General features: G+C 45.0%; 1 protein-coding gene across 1 annotated transcript in view; it reads right to left on the bottom strand.

The window, feature by feature from the left end:
* LOC101169180 (nucleolar protein 4-like) overlaps positions 1–17320 on the bottom strand; it is a 121727-nt gene that overhangs the window by 29933 nt on the left and 74474 nt on the right. The window contains exon 5 of the mRNA XM_023957018.1: positions 15796–15940. Within this exon, the coding sequence (XP_023812786.1) occupies positions 15796–15940 (145 nt within the window). The remainder of the gene's footprint in view (positions 1–15795; positions 15941–17320) is intronic.

Consider the following 17320-nt stretch of genomic DNA (forward strand, 5'->3'; position numbering starts at 1 on the left):
GACAGGGGGGCCGGCATGATGGAATTCACCCCCACCAGCGAGGAGGATGAGGAGGTGACATAATAGCTGTCGTGCTCTAATCCAAAATCAGCAGAGTAATGGCGGCTTCCGGCAGTCACTCACCTGGCTAATGGGATGGAAAGGGCATCCCACCAGAGAGCTGCCATGCCAACATGACACGCCAGCGCAGCACATGCTCTCACAAAGGGCTCTGCCTGTTGGTGTGAAGAGCCTTTGTTCTTGTGGAGTCCCTCCACACTCCAGGTCATCTCCTCCAACGGCTGTTCCTCACAGGAAGCCTGGGGGGCGGCTCGACGGCGCCTGAGGCCAGACTGCGACGGGGTCTGAAGCCAAGATGGCATCTGCCACAAACGGAGAAGACCCTATTCCTGCCTGCTGGGGCCTGTCTTTTCCAACTGTTTGTGTCTCTATCTGACTCTCATGTTATCCACAGGAAGGAGAAGATCCAGCAGAGATAAAGAGAAAAAGCAGGAAGTACCTGCCGGCTCCAAGAAGCCAAAATGCCATCGATTTCTATAGAGATATTTTTTTCGTTGCAAGTTATTCAAGTTCTAAGCTGACCAATCAGATGCCTCAGTAACAGCCTGTGGTGCCCACTGGCCCCCACCTCAAACATTTGATTGACAGATTCTCCAAAGCCACTTTTAGTGGAAGGGGTGTTGACTTCCAACAAGCTCACTCCTGACTGGTGACAGTAGTTGCCATAGAAACATCAACTCTGACCCCCTCATACCTCTCACCGTCATCTGGCTCCAACATGGCGGCGCCCGTCATGCAGCAAAATGGCGACTGAATTGGGTTAATTTGGCTGGTGCCAGAGGTCGGGTATTTTCTCTGGGGGACGTCACACTCTTTCAATCCAGTTCTTTATATACACTCAATGGTCATGACACATATTATATACACAGCCCTGGTTTTAGCCAGCATGGGTGATTAAAACCTTTGATTCAGCAACAGTTCCCTATCAAACTGCAGTTAACAGACGGCATGTTGGGAACTGAAGAGGCTGCATATTTCAGCCTGCCTCTGGTCTGAGTCCATCAGCAGGACCTGAACGCAGCAGGGACTCAGACGTAATCCTGCTGATCGCAGTCTCAAGCTGCACAGATCAATCTCACCGCTTAATGACATGTAATCCTCTGTGTTCATTCCCACACATCACTGAGACACTGGAAGCTCCAGAAACACCCGGTTCCCCAAACACAAAGACCCCTACACATGTACACACTAACACACACACACGCTTGTTGCTTTCGTTATTATCACCACCCAGAGGTGTTTCTGGGGGAGGGTTTAGCTGTGAACTGTCTGACCTGAGAGCAGTCTAACTTTCTCCAGTGATCCCTCCTCCACCTCCTTCCGGCGGTCACCATGCTGCATCATGTGGGCAGCAGGGAGGAGGCAGGAAGTCATCTCAAACAAAACAGCGGCATGGGACTGTCTGCAAGCACGTTCTGAGCATGCTCAGTACCCCAATCTGCATCTCAGACAGCCTCTGCTCCTTTGAATGTGTTGCCAGAGCAACACAAGGAGCATCTGAGTGGTTAGAAAGAGTCGCTGTTACTTTTGCTTCATTTACAGATATATGAGCATGAACTCAATAGAGACTCTCACCCAGACAGTGTCTGCTTTCAGCAAGTTCTTCTTTGCTTTAGTGCTGACTGTGGGCTTTAGGGAGGCTGAGAGCACAGCCATCTTCTGATGCTCAATGAAAAAGATGATAAAGACACACAAATGCACTGATTTGGAGGAACTGTTCTTCTATTTTTGACCACAGGGGTCACACCAAAAAAAGAGCAAAGCTTTTCAAGTGGGCGTGTTCCAGTGTTAATAGCTAGATGCACTTAATGTCTTAGTCACCATTCCCTTACCAGCCGTCTGCAGATGAAAAATAGGCACACCAGTACGGGACACGCAGGTGGCCCAGAGGAATATCAAGGTCATGGACATTTGGAGGAAATGTTCAAGCACATTTCTTCTACAGGCACGCTGCCAGTCACAGGTTGCAGTGAATACTCAACCAGCAGGTGAAGGTGCAGCAGGTGAGGCGCAGGCGTGTCGTACTGATTTTTAACCTTTTCACACACAGACACACACACACACACACACACCACCCTGCACACTGCGTAAGGATCCTGCTAGTGCTGCTGAAGTGAAAGGTGCTGGTCCTTCAAGCACGACTGTAAGTAATGAGGAAATCATTTCAGTGAAGTTGTGTGGACATCCTGCAGGCGTCCTACGGGCACTAGTGTATCACGTGCACGCTCCGTGCGTGCAGCATTTGTGTGCGGTCAGTACCTTACACCTTACTAACAACTTTGACACGCCGTACGACAGCATCACCCGTACGCCATAGGTGCGTGTAACTCGTATTAACCTTAACCCTACTTCACAATGCACGTAACACACACATGACAATGGTACGGTCCATGTTCGTGACGTCCCTCAGCTGGTCCTCTCTAAGACCCTCTGGGCCACCCAAAAACCTGCAGCACCAGTACAGGTCAACCTCTGGGCAGCTTCATCTGAAGTTCGGTTAATGCTTCAAAAAGGATCTCATCATCATCATCACTATCCCCCTAACTCAGAGGAACACAATAGAGGTCAATTCATAAAAATCTTTGAAGAAAAAAAACAATAGGAAAACCAGATGAACAGCATAATTATTCTTATTTCATTTCTAAAATATTACAGATTTTCAAAGGAAATGTATGATTTCTGTGAAGCCGTTCTGTTCTGTGCTGCTTTCCTAAAAATATTTCCGGGGGAATTGGATAAAAAATTAAAACGCTCCAGAAAACTCCTCAAGCTCTTTCCTCAAAAGAAAATAAAATTCTCAGCAGCCTTTTAAACAACTGCCTGGTGTTGCCTTTTTTTTTTTTTAGTCCAGAAGGATGCTGAGACAATGTATGGCTGTGGTTTAATCCACATCTGGTGGGTTTAGTATTTGGGGCAGCAGGCTTGGATTTAGTCCAGAGAAAATATTGTGTTTTCATGCTTACTCAGATCTGCGTCTGTAAACAGAAACGGATGAAACTCCACTGATTCATGTAAATAAGGGAAGGGTACGGGCAACCGGCAGAGAGGAAAAGAAGCCCCTCCTCCAGGATGGTATCACCCACGGGGTGGGGGGGTCTCTCTCTGGGGAGAGGAGGATACTCTGAAGGAGGAGGGAAAGAGAGGAGACGCAGCACCAGAGGAGAAAAGAGACACCCTGCACCGAGGGACGCAGAGGAGGCGGGGCTTGGTACTGAACGGCACAGATCACATGACACAGGCACAACTGACTGTGCCACATGCCACAGAGCCCAGCAGAGCAGAAACATGGCGGCTAATGTTTTAGGTATGACAATGAGCGAGAGACAGCCTTTCTCCCCCTATTTCTGCCCAGTGAAGACCAGATACATGCTGCCACTCTTCCAATCATTTCCCAAAGACCCTCAGATCTTGAAAGACTCCCTGTTCTACTCTCTTATCTGTAAATTAATCTTTTTTCAGGATTTAGAATTTAGGAGAGTAACAGATTATGGCTATACAGCCACACGTGTGGCACACCACAAGCACATCATCTAAATCAGCCACATGGGAGCGCTTTGCCTTCCTATTCAGCTATAATGACGGTGGCAGAAGGTCAGTGTACAAAGTGGTATTGCGGCATTCAAACCCAATGCGATTCGATTGTCAAATTTCCATCCGCCACCTTTGTTTGGACGTGTCAAAGTCGCTGCTGGACGCTTGTCCAAAAGTGTGTCCATAAAAGTGACGCTCCCCTCGCTGTGGGAGGAGCAACCGTCAAATGTTTTTCATCGCTACATCATGAAAGACGATGAAAGAAGATGATGACGGGAGATCAGATGTTTTTATTTATTTTGAGGTGCTCTGTAAAAAAAAGAATCAATAAAAACACGTCTCCATGTCTGGGTTCATGAGTTCTGGCATGCCTTACGTTTTTTATTTTATAGACTTTCTTTTTCTTAAGATGCAATGCACCAGAATGCATTTTGATTTGTAAATATGGATATTTTGAGTATTTTGTATATGTAGGAATATCTTGTGTTCATTCGTGTGTTTTCTGATTCTTATATAAACAATGCTCATCATAAATGAGTAATCCCCACTACATTAGTCAGGAAATCTTTGGTGTTTTTTTTAGAATCAACATTTTCTGTGAAATATTAAACTACAAAATACACCTCCAAAGGTGGGACATTGGTTACAAACAACATATGATCATATGCACACAAAAAAAAAGTGATTTTCCAAACAAATTAATTCAAGCCCATTTTGTAAAAATGAGTTCACTACAGTCATAGTCTTAGGAGAAAAGCCAAACTTAAGACTACCAAATTCTAATTACCGTTACATGCATTCAAACACAGGGGAGTCTAATGATTCATTTAAGAGGTGTCCAGCACACAGGTGACTAGAAAAGGGCATTTTTTTAACAAAGAACAGCCCTTCCCATTTCACGCTGTCAGCAATGGCTTCCCACGGAAAATAAATGTCACAAAATCTGAGAAGGGAAATTATTTCTTTGGACAAGAAGGGTGAGAACTACAAGAAGATCAGCAAAGCTTTACACATCAGTCAAAATACTTAAGTGATCCAAACATTGAATAAAGATGGAAGTGCAACCATCCTACAGAGATGTCCAGGCCGTCCACGTAAGCTAACATCTCAACAGGAGCGTCTTCTGATGAGAAGAGTTAAAGAAGACCGCCATGCAACTTCACTGCAGCAAGCTAAAGCAGTAGAAAGCCAAACTGGAGTGACTGTTTCCCGTGACATCATACGGCGCACACTGCAGACGAATGACATGCATGGTCATCGTCCATGAAGGAAGCCTCTCCTAAAGCCCATGCACAAAAAAGCACGCCTAAAATTTGCTAGACCCCATGCTGAAAAAGATGAAGACTACTGGGGCTCAATACTCTGGAGTGATGAGACAAGAATCACCTTTTTGGAATTGATGGTTTTAAAACTGTATGGCGTCAGGTGAGGATTTCAAAGAAAATGCATGGTTCCTACAGTGAAACATGGCGGTGACAGTGAGTGTCCTAATGTGGCCTGCATGAGTGATGCTGGTGTGTGTGTGGAGGGGGGGGGGGGGGGGGGGGGGGCTGCATTTCATTGATGGGATCATGAACTCAACAATGTACTGCTCTAGACAGAAGGACAAGATGCTGCCATCACCTCATACACTTGGTCGTTGAGCACTTCACCAACACGACAATGATCCAAAACACATTTCTAAAGCTACTGCTGCATTTCTGCAGAAGAACAGGGTGAAGGTGATCAAATGGCCAAGTATGTCTCCTGATCTTAACCCAATCCAACACCTGTAGAGAATTCTAAAGAACAAGTAGAGCATCACTTTCCATCCAGGATCTTCTTGAAGACTGGACAAAGATAAATGTTGCAATATGTCGCCAACTTGTTCATTCCATGCCTAGAAGACTTGGTGCTGTCCTTAAAAACCATGGTGCTCATTCAAAATAGCAGATTTGATCATTAACCTTGATTTCATGTTATGGAGTCAAAGAAGTGTTCCATGTTTATTTTGTTCATTGAGCAGCTGATTAAGTGAGTACTTTTTAAATGGGGTGTACTCATTTATGCTGAGCTTCTGTCTTGTTATTTTGTCCTGCTTTTTTCCTTTTTACTGATCCAAAAGTTGATCCGAACCGGGCCTCTGAAGCGTGAGTTTTCTGATCCGCTGCTCCCCTGACATAATTTACCTGAAGTAGTTCATCATGTAAACCAATCATTTGTAATAAAACCTGTCATGAGATGAGGTGCGATGTTTTTCACCGCGTTTCCTGAGCGTATTATGGCAGTAAATCTGCTGACAGGGGTTATGAGCAACAGACAGAAAACACGGTGTTATGTAATGACAACTAAAATGCTTTTATTCTGAATGTTTGGAAAGTTATGAACAGGAATATGTCTGCTGCAAACACATCCTTCACAAATCTCCACAAAACCGTTTGGCGCTGATGTCGAGCAGATCCACAGACAGTGGAGAAAAACAACGCCTCTGTGGAGGTAAGCCGCTCACACGAGTCTGAGGCTGCACTGGTCTGCCCTCATGACCTACTTCACTCACAACTTCAGGCGTGTCACAAAAAGCACCATCTGCTGTGCACTTCTCACTGACTTGTTTCTGAGCGACTGATCACCTGTGTTTGCTGCTCAAAGCAGCGTCTTCCAGCCACAACATGAAGGGTTCTGTGGCCTCAGGTGAGTCCGTCTTCAAACACACGTCTCTTCTTCTCCTCAACGAGTCACAACGTTTGGAACAAAACCAAATGAAACACTTGGGAGTCAGAAATGGCTTTTGACCTCATCGTGGCCTGCTGACATGTCATGCACTTCACACATAATGAGAAAGAGCCTCCAAACACACAGCTGCATGTGCCTTTGCCAGTAAAACTCCATTAAAGGTGAGGCTCCATAACAGAGCTGCATGTGTGGAAGTAACCTACAGGACCCTGACATGATGTTTGACAACAAGCTTCATGCCGCTGCACATGGAAAGGATGAGCAGGATGTGCTTTCTACGACCGGCATCATCTAACATCTGTTAAAAATGGATGAAGATGTTTTATAAGTCCGTGGAGGCCAGAGCTCAGCTCTGCACTGTGGTCAGCTGCACTAAGGCATGAGGAAAGCCGGCTCACTGATTGGTTCTGAGCTCAGCCCTCTGGGAAACGAGGCAGAGAAGGAAATCTGTCAAAGTCAAACTACTCCCCATTTGTTGTTGCTCCACTCAATGATAACAATTTTAATATCCCTATGAGCAGCTTTTTTTTTAATTTTCATTTAGGAGGAGGTCAAAAGTGTTCATGTTGCATAAGATGGTGTGACAGATGTGCACACAGGGCTGGCTGCTGCAGTCGCAGAGCATGTCAAATCTGCAGGTGAGTGCAGTCCCAGCTTATAGAGAAGCACAGCTGGATCCCATTGGTTTATTCCTGCGTATTTCTGTTTCTTTACAATGATGCACCTGCCGTGCCAACGCCCCACATTTGAAGAGCTACGACCTTCTTGGGCAGGGTGGATCAGAAACTGTTAAAGAGCTGTTTCCCTGCATGTGTGGCTCCTCTGTGGCCTTGAGAGGTGAAGGATAATGCTGCAAGCCACTCCCTGCCTTTCCCCACTGCCTGCCTCCCACTCACACAGTAACATATAGACAGACTACTTGAAGAATACAAAGACCCAGACTATGGAGCTGCTCTCCTTTTTGACCTGGCTCTGTGCTGCACTCCCACACACAGAAACAGTCCACATTCCTGCAGGAGCAAAAAGAAACAAACAATCTTAGCTGGGACTTTCGGAGCACTATTTGTGTCTGCATCATTTGGCTTCAATCTCTCCTCAAGGAGTTTAGTACAGCTGACTCCCACAGAGGTCCAGCATCTGAGCCACAATTTCAGATTTCTCATGTTTTCCCTGAAATTAACATGTGAAAATGGGGCTTAATGTTGACTCAATCTGGCTCCATCAGGGTCTACACTTAGAACAGAAGAATCTTGTAAAGGTGTGGTGGACATTCAGCGTGCTGTCATTCAGAGACATTTGAATCCTGGCGTGATTATCCAAACACGAGTCTCTGCATCAACTTTCAGAACCAAAACCCTCCGCGTGAATCGGAAAAAGAAAATGTGGCCGCAGAATCTCCATGGAGAGTAGAGGAAATGTTTCCTTGACAACCATGTGAAGGTTACCAAGTACACTGTGCATCAAACAAGACATTCTATAGGACTTTTATTCTGGCCTGGGGTAAAGCTTTATAGATGCTGGATGAGTGTGGTTGTTTGTTCCCTGGTTAGAAACATCCAGAGAGGAATTTCGGAGCAGCGGCCTGACCTTTACCCCTCCCCACACAGAAACCTCATGAAGATATGCAACATCTTAACACAAACAGTCAGGAATGTGTGAGTTTACTGGCAAGAGATGAATGATGCAGATAACCATAAAGAAGTTTGAGGGTGGGGGGGGGGGGGGGGATCTGCATTTTACAGCAGTAGATGAACTTAGTGCTGCAGCCTCTGTGCTTTGAAAGCCCGTATTTCCATTTCCATCCTCCCACACAGACAGCTTCTGTGCATCTGTCTGAAGGTTTCATTTGAAGAACTTTGTGCTCCACACTGACATGAACGTACATGTTTACGTTGGTTTTACAACACATATGACCCTCCCACCCATACATGTCACAGCAGAGGTCATCAGAATGGTGGTGGTGGGGGTGGGGGTGTGGGGGGGGGTAATGATGTCCCAGCACCAATAGGAAGTAGAAAAACTAAAAAACCCAACAGAAAAGGACAAATAAATCAAAATAATATTAATAAACACACATGCATATCCCGATCTGCTTGGCTGCCGTAAAACACTGCTCCGTGTGTGAGGTGGGGGGGGGGTTTGGTGGTAATTTTTGCAGGAGTAATGACGGCGGTCTGATAACGGCGGGTCCAAATTTCACGTTGGGACACATTTTATGGAGCCAACCTTTGGACACAGTCAACTGTTGAAACCATAAAACAATAAAAAGTTGAAAGCCTTAAAGCTCGACTCACACACTCACACACACACACACACACACACACACACACACACACACCTCAAACTGCACTGTGGTCGCTGACAAGGCTCCAAGCCTCCAAGCCTCCACATTAGATGAAAAAAGGCTAAGCAGGTTAGAATTCTGAAGATGTGAAACCACATTTCCTTAAAGAATCAGATTAGGAATTTGTTATTCACCTTTCAGCACATCCCATCAGGGGTCACCACAGTGGTGGTCCGGCAGACATTTTTACACCAGATTCCCTTCCTGACACAACCCTGTATTTTATCCGGGCTGAGGACCGCCACAGGGAGACCCAGACTTGGGACCCCTTGTTGCTACATAGTTCGGCTGGAACACAAAGGGTCTGGCCCATGGACCCAGACTGTGAGGCTCATTGCACTCCCTGGGTATCGAACCCTGGTTTCTCATGTGAGCCATCCGCTACATTATCAAATCATTCAAATTAAAATTTTGTGTAGTGCAATTTGCCAAAAACAGATTTTTGCTTATCTAATCAAATCAAACTTTATTATTAAAGCACTTTTCACATAAAATATAACACAAATCGCTTTACATTAAAACAAAACAAAATAAATAATATAAAACAAGCATAAAAATTAAAATAGGGCCCCCCTCCCCGTACCTACACACAACCCCCCACTCCTTTCACACCTCCCACCCCCTCACTGATGGAGAAAGACAATGAAAAATAGAAATAGGCTGAGCACGAAAAAAACATGTTGGAAACGCTGATAATTGGAACCTGCCTCTGTGAACCGCTGCATATTATTGTGTTTCTGAGAACTATAAGTGACTGCATTCACAATCAAATGCCCGTCGCCTTAATCACATGCACACGTAAGGGGTTGACCTGCTGTGGGTCGTAGTACTTCCATGTACTTCCTTTGACTTTAGGGAAAAAATTCACTGAGCATTGCAGTTTTTACATTGTACTCAGTGTTGTTATCCAATGACAATAACTGGTAGGATGGATAAAATATATCACAGCATTCTCAATGACAGTTACTACAAAACCTCTACACACTATTACAACCAAGCCATCATCATCATCACCATGGTGTCTCATTAAATCCGTCAGTGTAATCTCCATGCTTCACTGCTCTGAGAAGCCGTTCATGGTGATCTGGAGCTCCTGCAGAGCCTCACCTGGCAGCGGGAAGAGGGCAGAGCTGCGCTCACGTCACAGCTGCACGCCTCATTACGGCCGGGCAGGAAGCTGCAGGCTGCACCACAACCGTCTAATTACTGTGAACAACAAAAAACCCACAAATGAACACAGTATTAACATGCCAACAGGCCGCACTCAGGTGCAGCTGAACCCATTCTCCCAGCGACCGGTGGATAAAACACACCGTGTACGCTGGCGTTTGTAATCATAATTGCATAGCTGCACATCTGAATCTTGAGGGGGAGTTAATAATTAAGCAGCTGCTGTACTCTGCACAGTGGAAAGCATCCTCCACCGACGCTAACAAACACTCCGGCAAATGATGGAATAACAAACACTTTTGCTGAAGCTACAGGGAGTGGCTGAAGAGGAAGCATGCTGAGGTCCTGGAGCAGTGCTGCTTTTCCACAAAACCCCTGAAAGAAGAGTTGAAGCTTCGCCAAGCCATATATCGCTGAATCGTTTTTTTCCCCCCTACATCCCTATGCTATGAAGAAATAAACAGCTGTTAGTCATTCCATTTGTCAGAAGAAATATTCTTGCTCTGATACCTTTTTTAACAAGTTCTTGATAATCCTCTTTTTTCATATTTTTTCTGTAGTGTAAGTTATTCAAGTTCTAAACTGACCAATCAGATGCCTCAGTAAAAGGAGGTGGTCACATGTTGAACGTTCATGATGTTTGACGGATTTAGCTTTGAGGTGGTAGTCAGGTGTAGACTTCCAACAAACTCACTCCTGATTGGTGAGAGTGGTTGGCATAGAAATGTTGGCTTGCCTCTACAACTGCTCCTACACCTGGCTGTGGTTCCTGTCTCTGGCTCGTCTCTGCTCTGTTCCTACACCTGGCTGTGGATCCGGCTCCACTCACGCCCCTGACTGTCCCCCCAACTCCATCTGGATGAAGCTCGTCTGCTGGACTTTAAATGTGTAGTTGTAGGGTTAGATAAGTTAATTCTTCTCTATGAGTTCTGGTCAATTGCCTGTCCGTCCTGGGGGAGGATCCCTCCTTCATGTGGACACCCCTGAGGTTTCTTCGTTTTTTCCGGAATCCGTTTTTTTTAGGAGTTTTTCTTTACAGAGGAGGGTCTAAGGGCAGGGATGTCCAGTTTAGGTTAGTCAGTTCAATTTAGTTTTTTCCTATTGAATTCTATGTCTTCATGATCCTTTTAATTTTATGTTTTACTTCTTCAATTACAGATACGAAGCCCATCGAGACGACTGTTGTTGTAAATTTGGGCTAAAAAAATAAAATTGAATTGAATTGAAATGTTGACTCAGACCGACTCAGACCAATCACTGTCGTCTGGCTCCAACATTGCAGCGTCCAATTCGTGAAAAAATGGTGACTGAATTGACTTCATTTCGTTGGAGCTGGATGTAAACTATTTTCTATGGGTGACGTCCCACCCACTCAGTCCACCTCTCACATACAGTCGATTGTTGACTCCTCATTGTGCTCAGCATCAGCTTTGTGTCCATCTTTGAGCAGCCAGTCTGCTCTGTGCTTTCCTCCATCTTTACTGTGGTGCTGTGGCTTCATCAAACTCAGTTATGTGCTGAGCAACAACCCTAGCAGCAAACCTCAGCTGCAGACAGTACTGGTTGGGAAAGCCATTACTGATGGAGGCCACTCAAACTTTAAGGCAACAGAGGGAGAGCTAGGATTTAACCCAGAGCTCTGTTGTCTGCCTAATTCTGCTGGAAGCTTGACCTCCATCCCCCTGATCCAGCCTGTACTCCAGACCTCTCAACCCCCCCAGGACTTAGAGGAGCAGGAGCGAGGTTAAGAGGAGGGGGATAAAAGTGTTCCTGTCGTTTGTTTTCCTCTGGCCTACTTTCTGTGCAGGGCTGACTGCATTAGGCTGAGCCCACTGCTGAGGAGAGTGTGTGCATCTGTGTGTCGACTGTGCATTCTTAGATTTGTGCAGACATCGATGGATGCGTGAACGTGTGTGTGTGAGTGTGTGTGTGCGTGCGTGCGTGTTTGCGTGCGTGTTTGTGTGTGTGTGTGTGTGGCACGTACACGTGCAGGACAGGCCAGCAGATCAGCTCATTGCAGGCTGCTTTTTTGTCTTTAGTGACGGCAGAGATGTGATGTGAGGAGCTCAGAACGATTCAAGGGTTACTGATCCTGCAGGTCCTGCTAAGACTCCAACATCTGCATCAGATCTCAGGTCACATTCCAGCTCCTAAAACATCCATACTGACTGACAGACAGACAGACAGACAGGACTATGTGAAGCTTTGCAGCCCTTTCACCCACAATCACAAGTCAAACAAGTAAAAAAACATTAATCTATGCATCTGCTAGGATCTGTTACAACTCCAACATCATGACCTTTAAACCAAAAAATAGATATTGATTATTATTTGCAAGTCAAATGTTTGAGTCCTGCTAGTGCAGACACACCTGCAAAGTGATTCAAGTTTTGTATCCATTTCTCTACTTCAGTTTATGACATTTGCTTTGCTGCATCTATATTTCCTGCTTTGCTGTGCCGTGTGCAAAGTGGCAGAAGGTGTTTTTTTCCTGTGTGGTTTTAGTAAACATGAACATGAGACTAATCGTTTATCAGCTGTTGTCCGCTTCCGGTCTGCATTTAAAGCCTTAGTGGCACGCATTTAACCCATTTGGGTGTTGCAGGTTTTGGGTTGTCCGGGCCCATAGAGGGTCACAGAGAGGGGCGACTGCATATTAAAGGGGAGCGAGGGTGTGTCTGCAGTTTCCATGAAGATTGAGAGGCCACCTTAACCCTTATACTATCTTAGATGACCCCACCCTTCCGTTGACGTGTTCTCCCTACCATGACAAAGGTGGATAAAGGTGGAAAGATTTCATGTAATCCATGGACACCAGTGAAGATCACAAATCATTGAAGAAAAAAGATTCAGAGCACTGTCTAGTGGGTCTAGATGACCCCACTCCCAATGATAAAGTGCCTAGGATAGCACAAGGGTTAAGAGACGTCATGAAAATGAAACCCACGATTGTCATGCATCATGGGTGCAACACAGTTATGACGTACGGATGATTCTGTCATACTGATTGTGATAATCTCCTCATTTCTAACAGTCGTGCTTCACATAGTGCACACTTGAACAGCACTAATGAGCTGCTTGCCCATTGCACAAGATTGGGAGAAGTTGTGAAAAAGTGAAAATCTTCATGCTTACTTATTATACGTTGTATAAGTGTTTGCTACAACCTGTCGCAAGTGGGAAGAAAGTGTGAAATACTTAATATTACATGACTTTTCATTCATGATTGGCCAAAGGAGTTTGGATAAAAGATGTACAAGTACAAAAATAAAGACTTTTAGCAAAATTCATTAAACTACTATTAAAATGTGTCAAGTCCTTTCATGTCTCTTCAGATGTTCTCTTAACCCTTGTGCTATCCTCGGCACTTTAACGTTGGGAGTTGGGTCATCTAGATCCACTAGACAGTGCGCTGAACCTTTTTTCTTCAATGATTTGTGATCTTCAATGGTGTCCATGGATTACATGAAATCTTTCCACCTTTATCCACCTTTGTCATGGTAGGGAGAACACGTCAATGTAAGGGGGGGGGTCATCTAAAGATAGCACAAGGGTTATTGCAGAATACTTCAAAATTCTTCTTAACATAATTCAATTCAAAGGTTCAGCCCAACAGTTCCGGTCGGGTCGGTCCATCACAGTCATTATGGAGAGTCATCATCAGCAGTGGTTAGAGTCTCTGGCTAAAGAGACTGGCTGCTTTCACAAGTCTCTTGTCCTGGTGTCGTACAGTGATTTTACTACACCCTTTTTCCCCCACAGTCAGTCCCCACAAGTGTCCCTGACAAACACACAAAAAATTTTGTAACAAATGATTCAATTAAATCGGGAAACAAAGAGGAACTCTGATCTTTCCAAAATCAGAAATGAACTGAAAAACTTATCGTTAAAATGCTGCACGGGAAACCTGGGATGACCAGCCAGCTTCTGGTCAACAAACACAGCATCTAAGGCCCGTTTGGCTCATACATTTTATTATAAATAAAAAAATAACATCTAGGACCTTTGTGCTAGCACTGCCAGAGTATTTTCTGCTCTGTTGCGAGGGCCCACGCCAGCACAACAGGCAGGGCACGAGATCACGTCCACAGTGATTCACATCTGACCTGCAGGTAAGACTGCAGCAACCTGCTGGTTTCCAGAAACATCTGCTGTTTCTATACTCAGATGGACATGTGAGGAAAGTGGACCTGAGCAGGTCTGCTTGCCTGTCTGTCCTCAGGTCAAACAGCTAAAATCCATAAATTGTTAATTTCCACATGTGGAGATTTCAGTCCATCCTATTCGGTAACACATGCATGCATGCAGCACTGTGCTGACTAGAACACCACTGCACACGCAGTCAAACATGCATTCATGTGTGAATGAATTCAGTTCAGATCGGTAAATTAGGTTAACATGTGGGATATTGACCATGAGCCAATTTGTTAGCACAACCATAAGGTACAGACGTAAAAATACATCTGCCTTTGTCTGAGAATCAGGACACATCCATGTTTGAAACAACATCACAAAGAACTCCAGGCCATGTCCTGATCCCAGCACCACTGCATCAGAACACTGAGTGCTCAATTGATGCAAACGCACAAGGAGGACGGCTTCTGAAAAAAAGAAAATAAAGATCCAACCTCTGGATGTAGTTTGGCCTCTGTATCTTTGAGGGGATTCTGACAGAGACTCACACAGTCAGCTCCTACTCTCATTATGTAGTATGAAATATCTTAAGACCTGCAGGTGACCAAACCCACGTAAAAACATCTCACTGAAGCTTCTGGATGTCCTGGGAGGCATTGGAGCCTGCATTTCCCAGGACCAGGCTCCTCCGTGGCAGAAGCGCATCCTAATGGCGAGCAGCCTCCTAATGGTTTGGTCTGATCAGCCAGTCCAGACCACAAACACTTCGTCTAAAAGTCGGATCCAAAAGCAACGGGACCTTTCGCAATCAGAGGCTTCTTCAAGGTCTGTATGGCTGCAGTGCACTGATGTTTGAGTGGATGTATCATCAAAAGACGGAGTACTTTGAGATAACCACTTATCTGCACAATAAACGCAGAATGATAAATGCCTTAAAGGACTATGAAGAGGTCTGGTAACTGAGTGAAAGTAAAAAGACGTACAGCAGAGGCACATCTCCTCCTCCTCCTCCTCCTGCCGTAGTGAATAAAAACCCTGTAGCTTAGCTGCCTGTCGACGACTGAGCTGAACAACTCATACATCTGCAAAGATTAGAACATTTTGAAGAGGTTCCATATTTTGCCAGTCATTTCAAAAAGAAACTTTTGGTTTTTATAGAATCATTCAACAAAAAAAAGCCTTTTATGGCCTGTAGGTCAAAACAACCCAACATTTATCAGTAGCAACCCAAAAATGATGTTTCAGCACAGATGTCAGGTTTCAGATGTTCTGTTGCTGGTTGGGCTTCCATCTGCATCAATGTGTGTTAAAGGCCATCAGTCTGTGGCTCTGCTTTGGTGAAATGGAAGCCCAGGTTGCTTTGTGCTGCCCGTGGGTCATCTGTGGAACTTTTCCAAGACCTTTTCTTTCAGCGGACCTGCAACAAACAAACCACACCAGCTCTTCCAGGGGTCTCCGGTCAGGAATAGTCCATTCCACTGCAGGTCTGGTTTTATGTGCATCACAAAGTATTAGTCATCCAGTTCATTCAGGACTCACAAGTAACCGCAGCGCTGCTTCTGTAAGGTGCATGCAGATCAGACGTCAGGTTTTATGCAACCCAGACTCTCAAACAGTAAGTCAGACCCAAACTTCCAAATGAAACCTTTCAGTCTAATTAAACCAGAAGGGCCCTCCAGCATGTGTGTGCCTCCAGCACACGCAGATCCAAGCACTACAAACATTAAAATGATCAGACCTGTGTGTGTGGGCGCCATCTTTACAGGAAGCAGGTCAGAAAACTCTTCCAGACATTCTCTGTCTCTTGCAGTCACTTGAAGCTGAACTGTTGTGCTGCTCCTTACCGTCCTCCTCCTTGTTGTGCGGGCTGTGGCGCATCCTGTCTTCGCGGCGTGTTGGGCTCAGCTCCGTCACTCTCCCCAAGTCTGCTGCTAGCCACGCGGGCTCGCTCATCTCTGCCTCTGCCTCACTGCTCACTGAGCTGTCATCCTGACACAGAAGAAGGAGCAGTTATCCCAAAAGTCACGACATTCCAATGTTCTGAGCACGATCACTGCTGCATGTGAGCTGCAAACGCATCTACACTGCAAACACAAACATGCACTGAGTCTTTCTCTTAGAACTCGACTTCTTTTGTGCTTCTGTTGTTGGATGAACTGTTCTGTTGATCCGTTTCAGGAACCCTTCTGGGTAAGGCGGGAATTCTCTGTGTGTAATCCAAATGAAAACGATGGCAGGAGGTGGGAATCACTCTACTGAGCAGTAAAGGTTGTGGACCAGAAAACTGATCATGGAGTTGGCGTGTTGGTCTCGGACCAATCATAAACGTAACAGGTGCCAGACATGTTTCATGAGGTGGGGGACGTTTCTGGACAGCAGCGAACAGCAGATACACTGCAGGTACCACCAGAGCCAAAGCGTTCCCAGTGGTCTTTTAATCATGATTATGCCGTATTAAGCCAAAACTTTTTTTTAACACTGTCGTTGTAGGACATAGTTTCTGCAGAGCAGCAATATTTTTTTAGAAATTCACCTGAGTTGTGGGCGTGCCCCTTTCCCATAATCCATCTGTTACAGCCCCTCACAACCCCAACCTAACATTAGCAGTGCAACAAAAGAGGCAAGCAAAATCAGATCTATCCATCCGTACAGTTCTGATCCAGATTCCAGCTCAGACCAGGAAAACAAAGACGTTCATGGATCTATTTGTCTGCAGGTGGATGATCAGAATGGAGCAGAGCAGGGAGCTTGTGGCTTGTAGTAGCTTCTACATCACAACTACAAGCTTTTACTACAGTGTTTGTTTATCTGCTCCTAATTTACCACAGTTTCAATAAAGAGATTAAAGAGAATTTTTGGACTTAATGTGTCCTCCATCATGAGAAAAATGCTACAAAAACATGTTGAAAGCACCAAAAATGCCATTTTTATCAGAGTGCAACTTTAATGAGTTCAAGACTACACTGCTTGTTTTGCTTTTGCTTTGTTAGGTTTAACAGGAAAACAACGCTTCGCATCATCAGCATAGAAATGTTTAATGTCTCAGGGAAGGCCTCTAGTCTTTAATAAACACCAACATCTCTGATAAGGAAAGGACATCCTCCTCTGATGAGTTTATATTTAGACCAGCTCATCATGGAATAGCTGCTTGCTTAAAGTCCCCCTCTGATAAAAATCAGGTTTTTTTAAGTTTTTGACATCTACAAGGAGAACAAATGTAATCAAAATCATGTCATTTTTGCATTTCTGATTATTTCTCCTTTGAAATTGCTGTCAATCAAATTTTGACAACAAAGATTCTCAGTTTGAATTAATGAGCCGTTGTGATGTCATGATGCCCCAGTAGCACATGCACATTGGACCAGCTCC

This window comes from Oryzias latipes, chromosome 7 (genome assembly GCF_002234675.1).
Source record: "Oryzias latipes chromosome 7, ASM223467v1".
Classification (NCBI taxonomy): domain Eukaryota; kingdom Metazoa; phylum Chordata; class Actinopteri; order Beloniformes; family Adrianichthyidae; genus Oryzias; species Oryzias latipes.